Source organism: Talpa europaea, assembly GCF_964194135.1.
Source record: "Talpa europaea genome assembly, chromosome: 10".
In the NCBI taxonomy this organism is placed as follows: Eukaryota; Metazoa; Chordata; class Mammalia; order Eulipotyphla; family Talpidae; genus Talpa; species Talpa europaea.
In genome coordinates this window covers 51755130-51781900 of record NC_140077.1, presented here as the reverse complement: position 1 = coordinate 51781900, position 26771 = coordinate 51755130, and the positions used below count along the sequence as shown (strand labels likewise).

General features: G+C 37.0%; 1 protein-coding gene across 1 annotated transcript in view; it reads right to left on the bottom strand.

Annotated features, from left to right (window-relative positions):
- ANK3 (ankyrin 3) overlaps positions 1-26771 on the bottom strand; it is a gene marked incomplete at its 5' end in the record, with an annotated part of 310179 nt that overhangs the window by 140648 nt on the left and 142760 nt on the right. The window contains 2 exons of the mRNA XM_084245456.1: positions 194-292; positions 23622-23720. Coding sequence (XP_084101582.1) covers positions 194-292; positions 23622-23720 — 198 coding nt within the window. The remainder of the gene's footprint in view (positions 1-193; positions 293-23621; positions 23721-26771) is intronic.

The window sequence follows — 26771 nt, the reverse complement described above, 5'->3', positions numbered from 1 at the left end:
ACTAAGGTGTGAAGCTATACTCACATAGATACCCATAGAGGATAGAAACCAATGACACATTAAAAAATTCATATTATCTTAAAAAATAGAACAATGTCATATTCCATGTGGTCCAAAAGACTGGATTAAATAACCAGTAAAAGGATGCAAAACTAAATATGGTCTGATGTCCAAAAACCTGGGAAGAAATTACCTTGGTTTTTGAAAGAATGGGGGCAGCTCGATCAAGCAGCATCTCCACCACCTGCTCATGGCCACTCCTTGCCCCACAGTGCAGCGGCGTCAAACCATCCTGCAGAACACAGTTGATACTTTCAATTAAATTTGATGGGAAATTCTACAAATGCAGTATTTCTCAAGATTCAATGTGGCATACAACAATCCATGTACCAATGAACTCCAAACACTCACATAGCTCATAAGGTAATTTCATATTTTTAACTACAGAGCTAAAGTTTTCATAAGTTTAAGTAGTTGCAAAGTATGTAATCCTCCACATATTAGAATACTAACATATAAAAATACAATAGTTGTACTACTTTTTTGAATATCCAATTGAATCTAAATATTATAAACAGCTAACCAGCATTAAAAAAATATACCAAGTTTTAAAACAGGAATTTGAAGTAGGAATTTTACATTAGTCCTTTTTCCTCTTGTATTTCTATTTCCATTTCACTTTCCCCCACCCATATTATTATTTTAACACAATACGTTTTATACTTGAGTGTTACTGATAATCACATCATATTTCTCTGCCCATGAAAATACATAAATTTAAGACTTAAATATTTCATGAGAAAATAAGCCTCTGAAGTTTCAAAAATAATCTCCAGATTAGGATTATAATTATTCAAACACAGTTGATCAAAATAGCAAACATATTAAAACTTTTTATGATTATTAAGCAAGTATAACATTTTAATTTTCTCATTTTTTCACAATTAGTCCATGTATCTTCTAATGAACATTACTTATTGCTAGAATGAGGCAAAATTCAGCATCCAAACTGTCCCAGCTGTTGTTTTTATGTATGATGGTGCTGAGAAAACTTCTCCCCATAAATAAGTAGATGTACTTTTGTTAAAGCAGCGCCACCATTTTCTGATGTCCTTCTGAATTACATATCAAAAATCACTTAATAATCTTTCAAAGAGTTTTTTTTTTAATTATCTATCACTTGACAACTTCATTAGATCCTTCATTTTGTTGGGAGCAATGAATTTAGAACCATTCAATATGCAGAAGAATGAGTTACCCAGTCGTTAAAGTTAAGCAGTTCTTAACATGACAGCACTATTTTGAACTTTTCAGTTTGCTCTCCCTTTCCCTCTTTAGGTTTTTCATCTTAGTGCTACATGGTTGAGAGTAAGGTCTTTCACTACTACTAGGGAGAATGACTAATATTATAGGAGAGGTGGAAAAGGAGAATTAGGGAGTTAAGAAGGTGAAAGTCATCTATGTAAACCAAAGTGGCTTCAAACCCTGTGGAGATGTCTTTTTTACACCACAGGTTATGTGTTCCCCACCTTAAAGATTCCAACTTAAATTTTTAATATCTGCTCTAAGGACTGTCACATTTTGAAATATATCAACATTTGATTTATTGTGCTCAAATCACTTTCTAAACTGTGTGCACAGATCTTGAAAGCAAACCTAATTATCCTAATGTCTAATCAGTAAGGGACAATCCTATTTCTAAACTACTAGTTAAATTTCAGTGGGATTAAATTCCTTACAATATGTAATTTGAATTGCAAACATTTCATAAACTGATTTGAAAATTTTTCCAACATGTTTAAATATTCTGCCTTTTATGCTGATTTAAAGCATTTGCTCTTATAAACTAAAGTAAAGCAATGTAGCAGTCTTTCAAGGGCAAAGACAAATCACAATGAAGTCCAAATATCTTCCAAGTAATGTAAATCCTGAAAATATCTGAAGAAGAAATAATATAATAATCACATCTACCCATAAACATAAACATTTTACACAGACTCTGTAGTATAGTAATTGTCTTTTAAGATCCAAAAGGTTAAATTTGTTTCTTTCATTTTTTCTTAAGTAGACTCTAAGATGAATACATGTACACATCTTCAAACTATGATCCTGGAGAAAAAATAATTACTTTAGAATATTTTTTTTGTGATTTTAACATTTATCATTTTTTACACTTTTTAAGACAATATTTGCTTCCCCCTTCCTCCTCAGATTGAGTCCCCATAGAATTTCCTTCCCCAAGGCACCCATGCACCATCACCACAGTCCCCTGTGCTCCTCCCTCCCTCCCTCTCACCCCTCTCCCTCAGGATGTCTCTGGTTTATAATTGTCTGTTATTGCTCTGTTGTGTGTTGTACTGTTATTTTTTTTACACTGATGTCTTATTTGGTTCCCCTATATTCCTGTTATAAGTGAAACCATCCGATATTTTTCTTTTTCCTTCTAGCTTATTTCACTGAGCATGATTCCTTCTAGCTCCATCCACATTGCTGCAAATGGCATGAGTTTATCTTTTTTGATTGCTGAATAATATTCCATTGTGTATATATACCACATCTTCTTGATCCAGTCATCTATTTTTGGGCATTTGGGTTGTTTCCAGGTTTTACCTATTGTAAATAATGCTGCAATAAATATAGGTGTACAGGTGCTCTTTTGAATCACTGTTTTGGGGTCCTTTGGGTAGATCCCTAGTAGTGGAATTGCTGGATCGTATGGTAGCTCCATTTTTAGTAGATTGAGGAACCTCCAGACAGCTTTCCACAGTGGTTGGACCAGTTTGCACTCCCACCAGCAATATAGGAGAGCTCCTTTTTCACCGCATCCTCACTAACATTTGTTGTTGCTTGTTTTTTTGATATGTGCCATAGAACAACTCATTTATTCTTGAAGATTAGCCTTGCCCCAAGCAAAGTGCTATATATAATAAAAGCACAGTGTATGGTTATCTAAAAGCAAAATTTATCTTGACCTCTTAATCCTTTCACTTATACTGTTCTTTACAGGCAAATATTTACTAATTTCATCTCTTTTTTAATGCTAATTGAGTTATTTAATTTGCAAAACACCTGCAGACAAGAGAATAGTGATCTGGTAAAAGCAACACTAATATTGATGGAAAATTAGAGAGCAAAAAAACAACAACTAGTTCTTTCCTCCTCAAAGAAAACAATGAATGTGTTTAAAGTATTTAAAGTACTTACTGACTATATGCCATTATTTTATTTATCTTATTCTTTTTAAAAAAGTTATATTGTTTTGGACCTCCCCGGTGGCGCAGTGGTTGAGCGCTGGGTTGCGGAGCTGCCCCGCAGCCTCTGCAGCACCGGTTCGATACCCGGCAACTGGGCAAGTGTCCCACATGGCGCGCAGACCTCTCCTGCTGCCCGCTGCTCCCCTCAGCAGTGTACTTCATCGGTCTGTCTGTTCTGTTCCCCGCTCTGGCTCTGGTGAATTCTCTCACCCTCCCGCATCAGACTGTATCCCGTGCTTGTATAAATAAATAAATAAATCTTTAAAAAAAAGTTATATTGTTTTTATGGAGATAATAGTTTACAACACAGTATAAGGTTTAGGATTAACAGGTTCACAACTCATCAGCTATATGTCACCACATCACACCCACCAACAAAGCACCCACAATTCTCCACCACAGTCTATTGGGCCCTCTCCCCGCTTTGCTTCCTACTTCCAACCTTTCCCCTCAGGTAGCCTCAATACTATAGTCAGATCTCCAGGGTTGCTTTGGTCTAATTTTGTCTGCTTGTTTTGTTTCTCAGTATTACCCATGTAAGTGGACAGTTAAATAAGGAGGAAACAACACATGATTTCGACTGTATGATTTCACCTTTTTAAAAAAGCTTTAATTATAAAAAGCTTAAAACATATTTCAGATGAAAGTAGACTGAACAGTGTAATGAGCCCCTAGGTATCTCATCTTCACTGATCTTGATTCATATATAAGCTGTCTCTCCTTTCCTGTTTTATTTTGAAGCAAACCTAAGACATCATGTCATTTTATGCTCACAATTAACACTACATGAAAGGTACAGTTTTCAAAGAGGTTGAATTACTCATCCAAGGCCACACAGGCTGACTTCAGAACTAACCCAGAGTTGTTAATGATGACAGCATAGGACAATCGAGGGACATGTTGGGAGAAGTTATTAAGACAAGGCTACGCTGCTCTTAGCCTTCCTTTATCTGTATTCTGAAGATGCCACTTCTGATCTCTGGGATTTATTTATTTATTGCTAACTTGTAGAATCTAGAGACTCAGGAAAGTTTTATTAGTGCAAGAGCTGTATGGACTAGTCTTCTGGCCATGGTCCTTGTATCACCTTGTTTCAATGATACAATTTGCTACTTCCTCACTGTAAAACTCTAGTTCCAAGTTGAACTGCAGAGAGTTATCTGATGTGCAACTTTTTCAACAGTTTTACTTATAGCATTTTTAACATTGATTGCAGTGGTTGATTCCTATGGATCTTCTGCTGATTTGTTCTAGCGTTTTTCAAAGTTGTATGGTTTTTCAAATAGCCAACATCCCAGCAAGAGCAATGCCTCATCAGGAAGCTGTTCAAGATGTCACAACAGCCTGCAGAGAGTGCTGGCCCAGCTGCTCGGACATTAACAGGGCAGGGGAAAACTAGTGCCTAGAGTTAATGTGAGATCTTTAATTAACAAAACAGCCTTCAACAGTCACGAAGGCTGAGACAAGACCAGCTGATTCACAGTGAGACTGAAAAGTATCTGCCATTTAGTGATTCACAGTTTAACAACAAAAAAATTTTGCAGGCATTGACTTTACCTAATAACTATTTTGTCATCAAAATGTTTAAATTTTGAACTAATTCCTTCCTAGCTGTCACTCAGACGGCTATTGTTCAGCCAAGCCTAAATTCTTCAGGTTAGCAGTCACAGTCTTCTAATATCAATGCCTGCTGCACTTTGCTCAACTTAGCCTTCCCCTATTCCCTTCTACTCCAATTAGCAATCTCTGTAGCTCCTGGAAAAAGCTCTCAGATGTTTTGTTTCTCTTCATGTACCTGGATGTGCCTTTCCTCCTTCTCAAAATTTAAGATAAACCTATTGTTTTAGTGTTTCTTTGAAGTCTTTTCCAGAAGTAGATTAATCATTCTACCTTTGGAACTCTAGTCTTATTTTATCTCTACCTCTTTTGGGAAACTTACAACTTTTTGGCTAGTTAGTTGTACATCTGCATTAACATTTCAATTAGTCTGCTTCTAAGGACAAAGTTACTAGTTTAAGATATACTGAATTTCATTGAGAAGGTAACTCAGTGCCATGTCCACTGAAGTTCCCTAGTAAAAATGACTTGAGTAAATAAATGGTTTAAGTGGGTGAACTGGTTTTGGGGTTAGTCTTTCAAAACTGTTTTCTAAATCACTGGCTAATAATTCATTTCCTCATGGGCCTCCCCTGGTGGCGCAGTGGTTGAGCACTGGGCTGCGAAGCTGCCTGCAGCCTCTGCAGCAGCACTGGTTCGGTCCCCGGCCGACTGGCGGGGGTCCCACATGGTGCGGCAGACCTCTCCTGCCGCGCCCGCTGGTCCCCAGCAGTGTATTTCATCAATCTGCCTGTTCTATTCCCCGCTCTGTCTCTGGTGGATCCTCTTACCCTCCCGTGCTTCTGACTGTGCCCAGTGCTTGTTTAAATAAATAAATCTTTAAAATAAAAAGAATTCATTTCCTCGTTACCATTTTTAAGACTAGCTTCACTGTATACTTTAGAAGAATATTTTAAATATCTTTTTTTTTCCCTCAGAAAAATAAGTGAATTGCAAATTGGGACTAGGCTAAATAATATGGTTTAGCCTTTTTGGCTTTCAGAGTAAGAGAAGGATCAGAAAAAAGACTTTTCCCTCTTTCCAATTCAGAACACTATTAGCTTAAGTTAAAAAAGAGCTAATGTGGATATTGTACTTTGTGACAAAGCAGTCTTGAGTTCTGAAGGTATATTAGAGTAATGGTTCTCCAGGACAAAATATGTATTCTTACCTGCCCTCAACCCATGGGAATTTACAATTAGTATACAGTATCACTTAGATTGGATTATGAACCAAAAAACAGTTCCTCAACCATATACAATAGTCAAACTGCAGCTGGAAAATGCTTGACAAAGGCAGTTCATGGGGCTCAAGGCTGCTTTGGAAAAGGCAGTATGAGCAATTGGACAGGAGAGGAGGGGGGAGGGAGGGAGTGGAAGGGAGGGGGAGAGAGAGAGAGGGGGAGAGAGAGAGAGAGAGAGAGAGAGAGAGAGAGAGAGAGAGAGAGAGAGAGAGAGAGATGCTGAGTTGCCATAGTAACATTATAGGAGGGAAATGAAATTTCATGGGGTTAGTAATTTTTTTTTTCCAATTCCCCTGATTTTTAAAGCACTAACATAATGAACAAGTATTCCCTTGGGCAGAATTCTGAAGCAATGAAAACTGGGGAGTCCAGATCTCATATTTCATTTCAGTGACAGTAATCTCATTAGTGAGGTGGGAACTGCACTCCTCTGGCTGGTCAAAATGCTCTTGTGCTAGCCTAAGAGCAAAACCTAGCACACTTGAAGGTCAAAAAGACTTTCTTTCAGGCCTGATTTTCTGAAAAGCATAGAGCAAGGCATTAAGACATTACACCTAGGAATACTAAATCCAGGACATGTCCTTAACAGGTCAAATTTGTTCAAAGACAAGATGGAAATGACACAGATTCATGGTTTTGGGAAATACTTTAAAAAGAGACATATTTATGGTGATTAATATCCTCTATATTACTTTCTTTTTCTTCCTCCTAAGCAAATGAATCTCATTGCAGAGAAGGGAAAAGAAATCAAGCAGAAAGAACTCGGGGGACATATACTTTTAAAAACATCATGGATGTAAAACTGGTGTGATAATTGAAAACTGAAAACAATGAAAGAAAGAAATGTCATGTTCTGGAGAATCATTATAATGACAGAGATAAATTAAAAGTCTCCAATTACAGTCTAATTGCAGTTACTCTACCATCTGTACTTTTCACAAAAATTTTTGACACTATCCTTATTTGGTGCAAGCTAGGCAGTTGTAGATTTGGCCTAAAGGAAGTGAAGTAACATTAAAAAAACCCTTCCTTTTGGAGCAGCCACTTTGTATTTGTGACATTCTTTAATCTTTACAACTCCTGAGAAAGGAATCAAGTGTTCAATTTATAGGAGAGAAATGTGCTCTAGACGATTAATGTACTTACCCAAGGTCACACACAAGTCAATGGTTGGAATTAGAATTTTCACTTATGCTTGCCTCTCTCAGAGGGATTACATCCCTTCTCCTAGGACAAGCAATCACTTTTTAAGATCAAGAATTTGTTTCTGCCATTTATATACCAGGGAGAGAAATATTTCTCTCTATTTCCTTCCTTTGGTGCTCAGCCATCCATTCTATATGATTAAAATTCAAACACCCTGGTGGGGGATGTGGTATGGTAATGTACATCTGAAAGGAGGGATCCTAAAACTAAATCATTTACAGTGTTGTAAATCCATGTCACCACAAATTAAAAAAAAAATAAAGTGAAATAAGGTAAAATCATCCTGCTGTGTCTCTTAGAAAACTACAGCTTTCTCTCTGAGGGTGCAATAAATAAACACTTTGTGCTATTTTTGGCATGTTTCCCCACTTTATTCTTTGTGTTTTTTATCTCTTGTCTTCTTTTGCGTTAGTCAAGTATTATTAGGTAATCTAATCTTTGAATCATTATATCTGTATCTAAATATATTTCATTATCATTGGCTATCTCCAGCTTGGATTTTTTAACTAGACCTCTTTTAGATAGTTGCCCTAGAGATTATAATAGGCATCTGTAACTTATCAGACTAAGTGATATTAGTCATATTATCACAGTAGTACTAAAATTAATATTATGTATATTATATATATTTTTAAGGATTTATTTATTTATATAAGAACTGGGGTACAGGCCAGTTGCGCAGGAGCGTGAGAGGATTCACAAGAGACAGAGCGGGGAACAGAACATGTGGACTGAGGAAATACACTGCTGAGGGGAGCAGCGGGTGAGACAGGAGAGGTCTGCTTTGCCATTTGGGACCCTCGCTGCCCAGCCGGGATCAAACAGGCGCTGCTAAGGCTGTGGACAGCTTCACAGCATGGTGCTCAACCACCTGCGTCACCAGGGGAGGCCTGTATGTATATTGTATATTGACTATACCTACTTATATATGAGAATTTAGTGACAGAATTCTATTTACACTATTAGATTCTTTAATCCTCTAAATATCACATTTTACTTCTATATAAAAGATACATATTAGATGAATATCTTTAAAGAATTTAAGAAAAAATTCCTTTATATTTACCTGCTATTCATTGTTCTTAGTTATTCTTTTCTTTATTTAGATTCAAAGTGCTATTTGGCATCATTTCCCTTCAGACCAAAGGACTTCCTTTAACATTTTTTTTAATGTGTGTCAGGTGGTAACAAGTTATTTCAGCTTTCGGTTATCTGAAACTTTGTTCTTTTTATTATGGAGATATATTTTCACTGGTTATAAATTCTAGATTGAGGCTATTTTTCAGTTAGAACTTCAAAGTACTTTACACTGTCTTGTGAACTCCAGTGTTTCTGATGAAGTCAGGTCACTTTCTCATAACTATTTTTCCATTAATAATGTTCTTTCCTCTAGCTGCTTAACTTTTTTTTTTTTTGATCTCTATTTTTCATTGTTTTCAATCGATGTGTGTCTGTGTGATTTTCTTTGTATGTGTACTCTCTGGAATATGCTATGACTCTTGAACCTCGGGGTTGCACTTTTTGATTGAAATTGAAAATAAATACATAAATCTCTTCTTCTCCATTTTCTTTTCTTTCTTGACTTCACTGTATTTAGTTAGCTTGATTTTATTCCATAGGATGTTAACATTGTGTAAATATGATTTTTATTTTTATTTTTTTACTTTTTGTGCTTCAGTCTCAGTTTAGTCATTTCTATGACTTTTCTTCAAGTTCACTAATTCTTTTGCCCTTTATCTTCAATCTCCTTTTTCTCCTAATCAATGTAATTCTTTTATTTCAGACTGATGTTTTACAGTTCTAGAATTTCTGTCTGGTTCTTTAATAGCACCAGATAATCCTCCTGAAATTATTTTTCTTCAAACATTAAACCTGTCTTTTCCTTCAGATAACATTTATCATACTTATTTTAAAGTCTTCTAATTCTAAAATCTCAGTCATCTCTGGTTCTATTTCTATTACCTAAGTTTTTTCGTAATCATAAGTCACATTTTATTATCTGTCATGTACAGTAATTTTAAAATTACTATATTGGATATTGTGAATGATACATTGTAAAGATTCTGGAGCTTGTTGGGGCTTGGTTTTAAACTTTTAATGCCAGATCTCTTTCAATTTTGTCCTTATTCCTGGAGTGATTCATTAAGTCCTGGGGCATAGTCACCGCAATAACCTTCCTAAAATGCAGGCTTCTGGAGTTTCAATAAAAATTTGAAGATGTTTACCAAGTTCTTCCAATATGGTAATTATGTCTGCCTTGAAGCAGGAGCAGTGAATGTCTCAGCTTTCAATCTTTTACCTGTGACCTCCTTCTGGCCTTTTTGGAGTTCCATCATATACATGCATAGATTAGGGGTCAAACATTAAACAGAGTTTATATATGTTGATTTAGGCATTCCTTTTTATGTTTCCCATCTTGTAGTGGTCCTCCAATCCCCTAAATATTCAGCCAGTCTTACAGCTTCAAATTTGATCTTTGACCTCAACTCACTAAGACTCTGGCTTTCTGGATTAGTCCTATCACAGGATGCTGCGTTGACTGGGAAGTACCTGCCATATAAATATAGATCTCATCCTGGGTAATTTAGTTTCTCCAGAAATTGAATTCACTCCAATTTATACCTGCTTTTGATAGCTTTTCAGGGCTTATAAAGAAGTCTTTCAAAAATATTTTTTCCAGCATTTTTTTTATCAGCACAAAGTCTAGTTATATAAAGCTACTCCACCATTACTTAAGGTGAAAACTTGCATATATTTGGTTAAAAATGCGAATATGTGGCCTCTACACATTATACCATCATAGTTTTTCCTTTTCATATACTACATTAGGAATATATAAATATACTTCAAGGAAAAGATAAGAGAATTTGTAGATTTTTAAGTAGATACTTAATGTATTGTTAAATATGATTTTAAATATATAAAAGTACATTTCATGTCATTCCTAGAAGATATTATATGAAAAAGAAATTCAATTAAGATTCACAATTAAAAACAGTAATATTGATAACTACAGAGTACTTGTGTGCCTGATGGATTCAAAGTTATTTAAAGGAAGTAGGATGAGAGCATTACTAACATACATCAGAGGAAAACAGGTGAAAAAGTTGATTACATTCTGAGAATGAGCACTAGGAACCAAATAGCAATTAACCAAAATAATAATTATCGTTAGCTTGCTTGGTAGATTCTTCAAGAGAACCAGGCTTAAGTGGCATATGAAATTTACTAACTACTATTAGATCTTTATTTGGTAAGTGAAATTATGTTTCTGTGTGGCATAACATCACTGGGAAAGAGGAAGAGAGAGAAAAACGGTGTTCCAGAATTCTTTGCTACTCTCAATAACATTCTTTTCTTCAAAGAAATTGGCAAGTCTAGTAAGCTAGGTTCCTCACAATTTTTTTTTTTTATTATTAAGATGTTATTTTTCTAAAGTAGTTTAAGGTGCATAGTAAAATTGAGGGGAAGTCACCTTATCCTTCTTTAAATCCAAATACACATTTTTAATTAACTTTAAATATTGACACATAAAAATTAAAAAGTGGATTTTTGAATGCCTTAAGAAATATTTTCAAATAAGACTTGGTTAATGTGGAAACCCGGAGTCTTTTGTACTATTCCAACATGTCTGTTTTAGAACTTTATGAAACAAGTATTGTATTAGGATTTTCTCTTTGATAGTATGACTATGAAATATTTAATATTTTCTTCAAGAATTTATAACAAAGGCAATAACACTTAAAGAAATATAATGGAAGGCAAATATCAATACATTATTTCCTTTCCCTTCATATTTAACATGAGAAAGATAACCAGTTGCATTTCTGGGAAGGATAGATTAAAATTTTAGGACATCCAAAAGTCCCCTGACACCTTCCCAGAATAGTAAGAGTTTAACCATGGAAAGATTTGAGGTACTCTGAAAACCCTGTGCTACCTGCACATAAGTATCTCTTCTTATAATGAGTTGAATGCCATTAACGTCAGGGAAAAAAATTAAATTACCACAGAGCAAGTATAAAGTCAAGTAAGTTAAGATCTTTTGGCAAATGTAACATTAAGGAGTGTAGCTTATTTAATTTATTCATCAAATACTTATTAAATATCTAGTATGTGCCAGAAGTGTGCTAGGTTCTGAAGTCACTGACATGAAGGTGCATCCATGGGCCAAGGTGTAGTGTGGTAGTAATGGTATACTGGAGGATGTAGGCAGTGTTACCTTACTAATAATGCTGGAAGTTGGGAGAGTGTGGTTAGATTCTGGGAATTAGATTAGTAGTATCACTGACTCTACCTGGAACTTCTGTGTCTTCTCTGAAATGTGAAATCCAAGCACAATACTATTATTGGATGGAGAAGAGGCAACAGTAGGGATGGGGGACTCAGAAGATGCCAAGTCTTAAAATGTTTCTGATTTAGGGAACATATTGAGTTCTCTGAGTTGGCTGTGCATTTATGTAAAGGAAAATGAAAATGACAAGTTGCCATGCATTGCAAAGTATCTCCCTTCAGTAACTCATATTAGCCTCGCAGATTAAATTAAATGGAAAGAAATAGCAGGCCATCACAAGAAGCTATTCTTAGCAAAACATTTTAGTCTATAAAGGAATAAAGCTATTTTTCAAGAAAAATTCTGTAACACGCAAATTTCATAAATCATTTTGAATGCTGCATATAGACCATATTGAAAAAAATTGCCTTGATATTTTAGCACACTTCCCACCATTATTACAGAGACAATCTACATATTTGCTTTTAGTTAATCTACAAGAGAATAAGTTGAAAAAGCAGTTGATATTAGTCAGCATTATGGGGCTGGGAAAATAGGAAAAAGCTTTCATGGAGTGAACTAACAAAAACAGAGCTGCAAAGCTCTGTGGTTCATCAAACTGCTTTAGGAAGGTTCATAAAATTACCTGTGCCCCAATCCTAGCTATTTTAAGATGTAACTGACATATAACATTGTATACTTTTAAGATGTACAATGCGAAGATTTGATAAATGTATATACTGCTAAATGTTTACCACAATAAGGGTAGCTGATACATTCTTCACCTCACATTAATTGCCATTTTTCTTGTTGTTAAAATGAGAATGTTAAAGCTCTGTTGTCACAGCTACTTTGTATATGCAACACAGTATTGTAAACTATGTTCATCATGCTGTACATTAGGATCCTTGAACTTGCTCATGTTGTAAATGAAAGTCCGTACTCTGACCAACATCTCCCCATTTCTCCTACACCTCTGAGTCCCTGAAAATCACCATTCTACTCTATTTCTATGAACTTGATGTTTTTTAAATTCCATGTATAAGTGTGATCATATAGTATTTTTCTTTCTCTGATTTATTTCACTTAGCAAAATGCCTTCAAGCTCCATTTATGTTGTTGCAGATGGCAGGATTTTTTTTTTAATTTTATGACTGAAAAATACTATAGTGTATGTGTGATCACACACATATAAACACAAGAGTATCCCTCTATGTGTATGTTTGTGTGTGTGTGTGGGTGTGTGTAGACATTAATTCACTCTTGTATATTTAAGTTGTTCAATGTCTTGACCATTGTGAATAATGCTGCAATTAATATGAGATTATCTTTTCAAGACAGTGATTTCATTTCCTTTGGATTTATACATAGAAGCAGGATTTCTGGCCTTTATTAAAATATTCCAAACCACCTTCTGGAAAAGTACTTTAAGTATTACAGATTTATCAATCAATAAAGCTTCAGTAATTTTTTTTTGCATAAAACCAGCAGGTGCTTTTTCTCTAATAATTTTTCTGAAAAATTCCAATTCTGGGTCTCCAGGGATATCTGATTCTTTGTCCTATCTTCTCTCCCCCTTAACACCCATAATGCTCAGTGTCCATAATGCTCCAAATTTGAGGATGGTATGAGCAATTTAATTTATTAAGACATCAGAGAATCTCTCTCTTCTCATTGTAGGACTACAAAAGTGGGTAGATGTTCTCCCTTCATGGTGTCCCATAAGCCCCACCAGTCTTGTCCATTCCTTCTCATTCTTTACTTTTTCCTTTTGTTCCTCTAACTGGATAATTGAAACGCTTTGTCTTCCAGCTCACAGATTCTTTATTCTGTTTCATTAGTTCAGCATAGAAGCTCTCCATTGAATTCTTAAGTTCAGTCATTGTGTTCTTTAACCCCTAAACATCTGTTTAGCTTTCTTTGTCTCTCACATATTTTTTTTATATTTTCCCGATTTTGTTAAATTGCTCACCCATGTATCCTTGTAGTTCACTGAGCATCTTTAATTATTTTGAACTATTAGGTAATCACTATCTTTCCATTTTTCTGGCATTAGTTACCAGAGGCTACCAGAGGTCTCTTGTGTTCCTTTGGTGTTGTCATGTTTCTCTGATTCTATGATCCCTGTAGCTACGTATAGATGTCTATTCATTTAAAGAAAGCGTTACCTTTTCCAGACTCTGACTTTAGAATGTAAAGACATTCACCCTCCGGTAGAAGCAGGCTGGAGCACGCTGTGACCATAGATCTAGAGGTACAGGGTGTCAAATGAAGGGGTGTGTGATGTCTCACCAGCTGAGGCTTCTAAGGTCCACACCATGAACAACTATCTGGTCCTTGGAGAATGCTGCAGAGTGTCTGCAGGGACTGTGTGGGAAGTTGGAGTCCTCAGTGGCACCTCCCGGTCCAGTGACAAGGCACTTGGGCAGGCGGTGGTGGCAGTTAGAGCTGGTGGTGTGCAAACCCTCAGCAGCGAGGATAGCTGCAGGGTCCATATAGTAGCATGGGTCAGTTGCAGACATACACATAGTGGTGGGGGCGAGGCCCAGCTGGTAAGGGTCTGGGTTAATTGTGGTCACATCAACAACTGTAAGGGTCCTGACTGTCAACATGTATTACTTTGGCTAGAGGGTCTTGCCTTGGGAATACTTCAGCGGGAGTCAGGCTGGGGGCATGCAGGCACACAACTGGAGGGCTAGCTACAGGTGGGTCCAGAGAGTCAGGCCAAAACCGAGAGACAAGGCCAGGTGTGGGCCACAAGCAGGCCACTGGTATGTGCTCCTGTGGTTGTGGTGTCCCCACACAGAGTTCATGTGGCAGTGGAGACCAGTCATTAGGTCAGGGATGTGCAGGTGCACAGCTGGAGATATTAATGGCTTGTGTGTCAGTTTGTGTAGGCAAGTGACTAGAAATAGCTGAATTTAGACCAATAAGCCATTATGTGGGCCTGGGCTCTTCTGTGTATTTCTGTGGCTGAGGATCTTCCCACAGTTGCTTGTATGACAGAGAATGGTGCTGAGGGTGAGGCTGGCATGTGCAAGTGCTTAGCTGGAGCAGTTTGCCTCACATGCATGCATAGCACTGGAGGTCAGCCATGGGGATCTAGACGGGGATCCTTCACTTAAGCACCACAGAGGCCTAAGCAAACTGCTTTGCAAATTCTGGGTCCCAGCAGGGATAAGGGTATATGCTTTGAGGGGTGAGGTGAGTGGGCAGAGAACAGCGATGGAATCAAGTGGCTGGAGTCTACAAATGTGAATATCTGTGGGGAAGAAAACAAACCCAGTGAAATCTGCAGGGGTCTATGGCAGCTGTGGAAGCTAATGGTTACCCTAGTGGTAAAAGTTACTGAGTCTTCTGTGGAGCCACTCACTGGAACTACGGTCACTTCTGCTATTTTGCTATATGTCTAGTCACTTTTCTTCCTTCTTCCTTCCCCTCTCTATTTGTCTCAGCTCTGCCAGTCTCTGGATTGGGGGAAACTGAAGTGGGTCCTTGGTGCAATGTCCTGAAAGGTCGGGGAATCTGGCTGCTCACCTCTTCTCCCTTTCCTGGTGAGGGGAACTCTTTCTATGGGGAGTTCCCTCTAGTGCTGAGCAGTGCAGGCCTGGGGAATGGGATGCTGCAGGTAAAATAAAGCCATTTTTCCTTCCCTTTTTGTGCGGTTATTCTTAGGACTTTTGTTTCATTGAATTGTTGAAGTTTCTTAAGTGGACTTCTGGGCTCTCCCAAAGCTGTTTTTGCTCATGAATAATTAATTTTCCATTTGTGGGAGCTTAGAGACTGGGGATTCTTATGTCACCATCTTAGTGATATCATTCTCAACAGGTAGAAGCACCGTGACATACAATAACTAATTATAGGGCCTTCCTGGTGGTGCAAGGGGTTAAGTACAGCACTATGAAGCTATCCATAGCCTCTGCAGCACGAGTCAATCCCCAGCCTGCCAGGAAGCAACCCACATGGCGCAGCAGACCTCTCCTGACTTGCTCGCTGCTCCCCTCAGCAGCATATTTCAGTATATCTGCCTGTTCTGCTCCCCAATCTCTGGTGAATCTTCTCACCCCCCCACACCTCTGGCCAGTACCCCAGCTCTTGTATGCATAAATAAATAAATCTTTAAAAAAAACTAAATATACTTAAAGTTATAATATCCATTGCCTTTCCAGCTGAGAGAGCTTACAAAATCATCAGAAACAAGGCTCTGTCAGTCCTGGGAGGGAAATGAAGACTCTGAAAGATGAACTTTTCCCAAGCCATGGTTTCATCACTTGCTGGCCACACTTAGGTGAGAGATGAGGCAGTAGCGTAAAATCATATTCACTCTCTTATTTTCCCAGCTGGTAAGAGCTTGCTCATATTCAATTTCTTACCACAAGTCAAGTCTACTCATTCCCTTCAAGAAAAAGTCTTCCCTGCTGATCCCTAAGGTGAAGTCCAGGGTGTTCCCTGACTCTCCACAGGGGAGAGTTGTGTGCACCGAGTGTCCACATAACAACTAGCTACCCAATAGGAGACAGAAAACTTTCTCAAGTGTTATGGCTTTGGTAGTAAAAACATGTGTTCATGAAAAATTTTGTTTTCTGTTTTTCAGCTTTCAGAGATTGCTGACATTTTAGTTGGTTCCCACCCTTTAACCCTCATACCCAATCACTACTCGGTCATGTTGGCCATAGAGAAGGAAATCTTTGATGAGGAAAACACAAAATAGTTTACATACTTTGGGTATGTAGTACACATTCTTCCAATTAGTCTGCCAGGAATTCAGTCTGTGCCCATTTGATAGACCTCAAACCCCAACTAACATACTCTCTCCCTCCCCCTCCATGCAGCACAACAGAAGAATGACAGGCTATTTTTTTGTTTTCCATGTATTCCTCACTCTCAAATGTCATTGCCACCACACAAAGTAAAATAAATCCCAAATCCAAGTTAACACTGAATGGTTGGCAAAAAGAAGTCTACAACTTGTTTAAAATAAGACAGCTTTTCAGAACAGGGAGACAAAGTGGCATAGAAACAATTGCATACTGAATTTGCCTACGTATATGATACTGTATCTTGGACTTTCGTAACCAGAAGGGGTTTTGTGCTTTTATCCTGCCCCTCACCTGCCATGCTATAGACCCCCTAAGATGGGGCCTGAGTCCCTATGTAGTCCTCCATTTCTTTGGACCAAACGTAGTGTTTGACAAATGGTGTAAAATAATAGGCAAATAATTTTACTGTTCCAGTAATTGGCGATTGCATTGAGAGAGGGAGAAACAGGTTATTTCTAATGCACACACCCACTAAACACAGTTGGTTATCCAGGTAAACCTCATCAAGTTTCTCTTTTCTGCTTGGCTGCAGTAGTCCTCACATCTCTTCACAAAATTCTCCCTATTCACAAATGATTCTTACGCTCCACATGGCGATCAAGTAGCTTATTCAATGCTTCCCTATTGTTTGACCCCTACAGTCTCTTTACAAAGCTTGTACATAGCCACAGACCCCTGGCATTTAAAGCAACAGTTCTAGGGCCTCTCCGGTGGCGCAGCGGTTGAGCGCTGGGTTGCGAAGCTGCCCACAGCCTCTGCAGTGACAGTTCGATCCCCGGCTGCTCCCCGGACAGCGGAGGAGGGTCCCACATGGCGCGCAGACCTCTCCTGCCGCCCGCTGCTCCCCTCAGCAGTGTACCTCTGTCTGCCTGCTCTGCTCCCCGCTCTGGCTCTGGTGAATTCTCTCACCCTCTTGTGTTTCTGACTGTACCCAGTGCTTGTATAAATAAATAAAAAATAAATAATCTTATAAAAAAATTAAAAAAAAATAAAGCAACAGTTCTAGCATTCTACATATATCAGCAATTGCTTATTATTTAATAGGAGGAGCTCTAACAATAAGATCGCTATTCAATTTAATTCCCTTAGTCAGTCTTTTAAGGGCTAAGATTCACCTCCCTTCATTCCTTCTCTCTAGAAAGCTTTTTAAGGTGCATACTTGGCTTTCAGGTTCATTAGGAATCAGGAAAAGAAATCTTGGTCTACCTGTAGCTGGACTGCTTGAGGGTCAGAATATAGAGGACAAATCACCCTTCAACTGCATGAGGGCAAGGAGAGTAACAATGTCTTGCTCTGTCTAGCTGTGTCTGGCCTGCAGTAGGCAATCAATAATCATATATTGGTTAAGTGAATAATTGTACTGAGTAATAAATGATTTAGAAAATCAAGGCGCTACAGGAATCAAGTTCAAGATACCAGATCACTTTTAGAAAAAGAGAGAGCTGGGTTCTTAGGAAAAAGCACAGAATCATGGCAGGTATAACTACAAAATGGAGAAAATCAAAAAAATCCTTAGATAGGTGGAGGTTAACAGTGAGACCCTCTTTTTATTATCCTCACTCTTACTCACACCTTTTAACAAATACATGAATTGTTGAAAAATAAAGTCCTTGGTTATAAGATTAATGCAAATGAGAGCACCAAGTTATATTTGTAATGACTGGGATTTATTTCTGGCCTAATTTATGTCAACACAGTTTGCAAACATTAGCTTGGTCATTGCAATACTTCAAAGTAGCCGTTAATTTTCTTCATTTTCAGATGAAGAGATTAAGTGCAGAAGTTTATACAAGACTGCCTAAGTCAACCAGCTAAATGCAAAATCTGGGATTCCAATGGTTCTAAGACTTAGTTCTACTCTACAATGATTCACAATGATAAGCAATTTGTGAAATACCTGCTGTGTAGATTGTTTTTTTTTTTTAATTTCATTGTAGTAAAAAACAAAGTTTACATTTAACCATTTCTATGTATACAGTTCAGCAGTGCTGAACTTTTGTAATATCTTTTTGATTTCTATTTCATTTATTTATGCTTTTATTTTTATTACTTCCTTTCTTCTACTAACCCTAGTTTCTGCTTTTCCTTTTTATCAAGTTGCTTTATATGTTGTCTATTTAGGATTTTACTTGCTTCTTAATGTGCACATTTATTACAATATATCATCCCCCTTACACTGCTTTTGCTGTATCTGATAAATTCGAATAGTTTGTATACTCATTGTCAATAGTCTTGAGATATTTTTTTGTTTTCTGCTGTAATTTCCTCCTTAATCCAATAACTCTTAAGCAGCCTGTTGTTTAGTTTCCATGTATATATGATTTTCTCCTAGCTTTATATCATAATGGTCAGAAAGAGTACTTGCTATGATTTCAACCTTCATCATAGTATCACTGGCAATTGGCAAGTATCCAAAATATGGTCAATTCTTGAAAATGTTGTGTGTGCACTTCAGAAAAATGTATATGCAGTGATCTTTGGGATGGTTGGAATGATCTTTTGCTATTTGCTAAGTCTATCTGGTCTAGTTCCTCATTTAAGGTTATTATTTATTTTGTCTTATTTATCTATTCAAAGTTATAAATAGAATATTAAAATTCCCTACTATTGTTTTGTTGTCAATCTCTGTCTTTAGCTCAATTAATTATTGCCTTATACACCTTAGTGTGCATCATTTGGTGCAAATGTAAGTATTATTTTTTTCTTATTGTTTTTCTGTTGCTTTGTAATAGTCCTCTAGTTCTTTCATGTTCAGCTTAGTGTTGATATAGCCTTTTAAGTTTTGCTTTTTTGGTGACAATCCTATCCTCTCCTTTCTTGAATGATATTTTTGCATAATAAAGCAGTCTGGACTGGGAAATACAGGTAGACAACTTTAAATATCTTCTGCCAGGATACAAAATCAACACGCAAAAGTCAGTAGCCTTCCTATACACAAACAATAAATCTGAAGAAGAAGAAATCAAAAAAACCATCCCTTTTATTATCGAAACAAAAAAAAATCAAATATTTGGGAATAAATCTAACAAAAGAGGTAAAGGACCTATACAAAGAAAACTATAAAACACTGTTAAAAGAAATAGAAGACACAAAGAAATGGAAAGACATCCCCTGCTCATGGATTGGAAGAATAAACATTATTAAAATGGCCATCCTACCAAAAGCAATATACAGATTCAATGCTATTCCAATCAAAATTTCAATGTCATTCTTCAAAGAAATAAAACAATTGATGAAATTGATGAAATTCATATGGAATCACAAAAAACCCCGAATAGCCAAAGCTCTCCTGAAAAAAAAAAGAAGGGAATGGAGGCATCACACTCCCAGACTTCAAACTCTACTACAAAGCCATAATCATTAAAACTGCATGGTATTGGAACAAGAACAGACACACAGACCAATGGAATTGAATAGAAAATCCAGAAATAAACCCACAGATTTATGGTCAACTAATCTTTGACAAAGGAGCAAAGACTATGCATTGGAGCAAAGAAAGTTTGTTCAATAAATGGTGCTGGGAAAACTGGGTTGCTACATGCAAAAGAATGAAGCTTGACCACTACCTCACACCATACACAAAAATCAACTCAAAATGGATTAAAGAACTAGACATAAAACCTGAAACCATAAAACATATAGAAGGAAATATAGGCAAAACACTACGTGATATTCACATCAAAGACATCTTTACAGACACATCACCCAAAGCAGTGATAGTGAAGGCAAAGATAAACAGCTGGGACTACATCAAATTAAAGAGCTTCTGCACAGCAAAAGAGACAATAACAAAAACAAAGAGAAACCCCACCAACTAGGAGAACATTTTTGCACACAACACTAATGATAAAGGACTGATCACAAAAATCTGCAAATAGCTGATGAGACTCACCAAAAACAAAGAAAATAATCCAGTCAAAAAATGGACAGAGGAGCTAAAAAGAAACTTCTCTGAAGAGGAAATGCAAATGGCCAACAAGCATATGAAAAAATGTTCAACATCACTTATAATCAGGGAAATGCAAATCAAAACTACAATGAGATACCATCTCACACCAGTGAGAATGGCACATATTAAAAAAACTAGCAACAACAAATGTTGGCGAGGGTGTGGAGAAAAAGGAACTCTCCTGCACTGCTGGTGGGAGTACAAACTGGTCCAACCACTATGGAGAGCTGTGTGGAGGTTTCTGGACCTACTAAACATAGAGCTTCCATATGATCCAGCAATTCCACTCCTAGGTATTTACCCAAAGGACACAGAAACATCAATTCCAAAGAACACCTGCACCCCTATGTTTATAGCAGCACTGTTTACAATAGCTAAGCTTTGGAAACAGCCCAAATGCCCAAAAATAGATGACTGGATCAAGAAGATGTGGTACATATACACCATGGAATATTACTCAGCATTCAAAAAAGATAAACATGCAATTTGCAGCAACATGGATGGCGCTGGAAGGGATCATGCTCAGCGAAATAAGCCAGAAAGAAAAAGAAAAAATACCGGATGGTCTCACTCAGAGCAGGAATCTAGAAAACTTAAATAAGGGACCAGGAAAATGAATAACTATAAGAAAGTGAAAATCAAAATCAACAAAAAACTATGAACCAGAGACACTTTTTGGGGGATGGGGGGTGGGAGGGGAGGGATTGGGGTCAAAATGGGGGGGTTGCAATTGTATGGGGAATATAAAAATAAAATCTATTATTTAAAAAATAATAAATAAATAAATAAATATATTCTGCCATTCCCTTATTTTCTACTGAAAAGTTTATGGAAAGTCTAATAGGTGTTCCTTTATATCTATAAAGGCCTTTAATATTCTGTTTCTGTCATTGGATTTTGACAGTCTAACTATCATGTGTCTTAGAGTGTATCAGTTTCTGGCATTTTGTTTGGAACCCTTGGGACCTCTTGGATTAGGACACTTCATTCATTTTCAAGACCGAGATTTTTTCAGCAATTCCTTCTTTAAATAAATTTTCTATGCTTTTCTCTTTCCCTTCTCCTGATAGGACCACTGTGACACAGATGCTATTTCTCTTTAGGTTATCCCAAAATACTTTTAAACTGCTTTTATTCTTTTTTTCTCTTGTTCTATTTGTATGTTCTCTGCCACTGTTTTTTCAAGTTCACCAATTTTATTCATTATTTGTATTTGTCTACTGTTGGCACCATACATATTTTATAACATACATTCATTTATAACATTCTTTAGATCCATTAGTTCTAGTTGTAACAGTCTCATATTTTCTCAGTCTTTATCATATTTCTGTTCTTGATTATGCATTATTTTTCTTAATTCAGCAATTATGGTAATAACTGTTACTTTAACCATCATCAAGCATACTCCATAGTTCTAGGTTGAGAATTCTCTCAGGGTTTTAATTTTTTTAATGCTCCAGCATTTGTGATATGTTCTTTCTTTTCATTTTCTAGTTTTTATGGATTGTAATAGGGAGTTTTCTATTCTTTTCTTAGTAAATTGCCTTTATGCCCTTACTCCAAGAAGCTGATTATAATTCTAGGAATTTATCCAGGATCTTTACATGTGTATTGTTTCACAGAACAATGCTTTTGTAACTGTTCAGAGAGCAGGCCACTGGTGTTGGTAAAGGGTAATACGTGGGAAAGAAGTAGGGCAGTAGGATACCAAAAGTTTGCCTCCACTGAGCATCAAGGCTTCAAGATTCTTACAGAGTTGTAGGTACCAAGTTGTGTACTGGGGATACACAGTGATCGCCCCCCAAGCCAACTCCTTGACTAACTTGCATTATATAGTTTCATGCTGGGACTCACCTCTAGGCTGTGGTTGAACATTATATATAGTGCTGGTGAAGACTACATTTGAGACAGGGTCACAAATTGGGAATTGTTTTCTTTGCTTTTGGAGTTCAGATCCTTATCCTGAGGTGCTTACTCCTGTTATTAAGATCTAGGTACTTAAGCTCTGGCTAATGAGAGCATTCAGTTATTGTCTTATCTTTAACCCTGGACAGTAAGGCAGGTGTTTTGTATATCTCAGCCTCAGGCTGCAAATAATAGTCTCTTCTATGAGGAGACACAGGCGATTACATCTGGCTCTCACAGTTGGTCTGAGTTCACACTGTTCTAGTTTGGAAGCCTCAGTCTCAATTCGGTAATCATAATCTGCACCCTTGTTACTATAGTCCCCTAATGGTGCCCCTTCTGTCCTGCATGCCAACTCTGTTCACTCCTTTCTCCAGTGTACTGTCTGATTTTTTAAGTCTGATGTAGTCATGTGCCCTGAGTAGCTGGTACTTGGGGCATAAGGTTCTTATAGAGCTACCCAAGCTACCCTCTTATAGAGGTACCCAAGTTGTATACTGGTGCCCCAAGTAGCAGCCACTCCCTCCCTCTCATGAGTTGTATTAACCCAGTATCAAGCTAAACAGAGTTTAATTATAGCTTTTCCTACTCCTTTCTACCCCTTTCTGCTATACCATTGCTCCCGTTGTATGATATAATCATCCTTTATCTTGCATACATTGTTGACTTTGTTTTGCTGTAATTACACTGCGAATATGTGGAGAAAGTAAGCCTACTATGTTCATTTGCTTCCTCAACTTCCCTTTTTTTTTAAGATTTATTTTATTTATTTACGCATACAACTACTAGGGTATAGGCCAGAGGCACAGGGGGTAAGAGGATTCCCCAGAGACAGAGTGGGGAGCAGAGCAAGCAGATCTACTGAAATGCACCGCTCAGGGGAGCAGTGGGCACTACAGGAGAGGTCTGCTATGCCATCTGGGCAGTTCCCTGGCCAGGATCGGACTGATGCCTGATGCTGCAGTGGATGGTGATACCTTGATAGTGCTGAGACTTAACTCCTGCACTACCAGGGAGGCCCCATCTGCCACCTTCTTACCAACTACCAGATTTGTGTTTAAAAAAACTGTCCATTTTACTATCAACCTGACCAAGACATTGCCAAGTAATGATTAAAAACCCTTGAAAGATTGATTCAACAAAAACTCTAAACCTTAAATTTTAGCATCAATAATGCCATGCACTATTTAAAATATAAACAAAAATTATAAATAAAAATTGTCACCCCATTTTAAGAAGACACTTAGCAGTCATTTCCCACAAGACAAAATCAAATGAAAGAATAAAGCCAGCATCAAATCAGTGTAAAGATATCAGGGTAAGTATTGCATGTCCTGAAAATAAATATAAACATGTACATAAATTACTCTCTTACCCTTGTTTTGGCATCAATTTTTGCTCCTCGGTCAAGCAATAGTTTAACCATATTGGCATTTCCTCTTTTTGATGCAACATGTAAAGGAGTGATGTCATTCTGTGGAAAAACAGAAAAAAATACATTTGGTATCCTCAGTTTAACCAAGACATTTCTTCCTACACCTCCCCCACATGTGCTCATTCTTTCCCTTGCTATTTTTTAAAACCATCTAGTGTGAACAGAGTGCTTCCCAGTATTTCTCTCTGACTGTAACTGCAAAACACAAAAGTGGGATGAAATTCCAGGCTATATTCTGTGGTGCAGGGTTCACCTCATTTGTTTGAGGTGACTGATGAAAGACATCAGGATTTTTTTTTTTTTGCTCTAAAATCCTGTACTTTAATTCAATGTGTGTTCCTACAATTTTGTGTGCTACATATTGACTAATGAGTGGTTTTCTAAGAAGTGGCTGATTAAGTCAGCCCAGACTGAGTTAAAGCCGTACCACATTACTCAGAGCCTCCTCTGGGTTCATTGGAGCACGTGATGTCAATACAAATAGGAAATCTGTCAGTGCTATGCATAGTCAGAGGATTTCCTGTGGATGTTGGGATAAAATGTATTCACATGTATTTAGTAGTAATCCCACAGAAATCCGACTATGATGTTTTTTTAAACTACTATTAGGAAAATGTCATATTGTTTAGGATAATCTGAAATTTCAACCAAGATCTAACACCATAGTTCTTCCCCCCATGCATTTTACAGGTGCTCAGATTACTTCCAGAATGCCAAAGAAACATGTGTATATAGTGAAACACATTCTGTTTTCTTTCTTTTTTCTGGAATAGCAGCAATACTGATTTAAGGTTTGTTCTCACAAAAGTCAATTATAGGAATGATGAGCTATGATCATAAAGGGTTATAGTTTTGTCATCTGATAGCAGATACAATAGAATAGTTATCAGATATTGATAATTTTTGAGGTATTAGGCACTGTATTAAATGCTTTCCTATCTCATTTAATTCTGATAATCCTCACAATGCATATATAATATGAATTAAAATATTCATTTTACAGATGTAGACACCACTAGCAAAGCCAGGATTCATTTAAAATCTGACTCAAACTCATTCTTTTTAAAAGAAACACTTTGTAATGAAAAATTTTAAACAAAATTCTAGAGAAAATAATGAGTTTTCATTATCCTGTTTCAATAATTATCATCCTTTATAAATATAATTTTTTCTATACCCCCTACTATTTTTTCTTGCTGAAGGATTTTAAGAAGAGAAAGAAAATCCTAGGAATCATATTATTTTACCCAGAAATGCTGCAATTTAATGATCACTGACAATTAAGGATGTTTTTAAACAAATAATCAGAGTACCATTATCATAACTGAGTAAAAATAATACCTCATAACACCAAGGCCCTGCCAATATTCAATTTCTGTCATCTGTAATTATCTCAGTTGGACAGTTCAAATTAGAAGTTCCCCATTTTGCATAAGGTTGAAATGTCCTTTAAGTCTCTTTGATCTCCATAGGTGTCAAACTTCACCTTTCTTTCCATGTCTATATATTTATTGAAGAAAATGGGGTCATTTATTGTGGAGAATTTTCTACATTGTGGATTTGGCCCATTGCCTCCCCATGAAGTTAGGCTAACATATTCTTTCCCCCTGTATTTTCTATAATTTTTTCTAGTGAAATGTTTTCAGTCATTCTAAATTCTCTCATTTGAAAAATGCTTTATCTCTTTATTCTTGGACCTAAAGCTTAAATCAGCAATTCATTAAATGAAAGAGACAACTTTGAGTTATGGTAGTGTTGACAACACCACATCATTGCTCCAGGTCTGGGGTAGCTGACCTTTTTCTGCAAGAGGCCAGATAACAAATAACTTTGTTGGTCATACATGCTCTACTGTGCAATCCACTCTGCCATTGCTGTATGAAAGCAGTCTTTCAACCATTTGTAAAGAAATGGTTGTGGCTGTATTTCAATAAAACTTCTTCTACAAAACAGGAGGTAGGCCAAGCATGGCCTGGGGGGGCCTCAGTTTGCAGACCACTGCTCTAGACCTACCAGCTTAAGGTTAAGGGTTTCAAAAATGCACAACAGTTTATAAAAGAGGAAATAAAATGATATATAAATATATAAAAATGATATAAAATAATAAAATGATGTATATGTTGGTCCTCTTTGGTAGGATTACTTTTTCAGTGTGAATGACAGCTGACAGAAGGAAGTAAACTTCTTGAGGACTTTAAAATTGTCTGGTTTACATAAAATATATAGAAGAAAAAATAGGTAAAACACTACAAGACATACATCTCAAAAACATCTTTAAAGACTCATCACCCAAAGCAGTGATAGTGCAGGCAAAGATAAACACCTGGGATTACATCAAATTAAAAAGCTTCTGTACAGACAAAGAGACATTAACCAAAACAGAGAGACACCCCACTGATTGCGAAAAAATCTTTGCACTCCATTCAACTGATAAGGACTGATCACAAAGATATACAAAGAACTCACAGGGCTCAACAAAAACAAAATAAGTCAAGAAATGGGCAGAACTCAAAAGACATTTCTCCAAAGAGGAAATGCAAATGGCCAACAGGCATATGAAAAAATGTTCAACATCTCTTATCATCAGGGAAATGCAAATCAAAACCACACTGAGATACCGCCTTACACCAGTAAGAATGGCATATATCAAAAAAACAAGCAACAACAAATGTTGGCAAGGATGTGGTGAAAAAGAAACTCTCCTACATTGCTGGTGGGAGTGTAAACTGGCCCAACCACTGTGGAAAGCTGTCTGGAGGTTCCTCAATCTACTGAAAATGGAGCTACCATACGATCCGGCAATATATCCAAAAGACACAAAAACAGTGATTCAAAAGAGCAACTGTACACCTATGTTTATTGCAGCACTATTTACAATAGGTAAAACCTGGAAACAACCCAAATGCCAAAAAAAAGATGACTGGATCAAGAAGATGTGGTATATATACACAAAGGAATATTATTCAGCAATCAAAAAAGATAAACTCATGCCATTTGCAGCAACGTGGCTGGAGCTAGAAGGAATTATGCTCAGTGAAATAAGCTAGAAGGAAAAGAAAAATATCGGATGGTTTCACTTATAACAGGAAT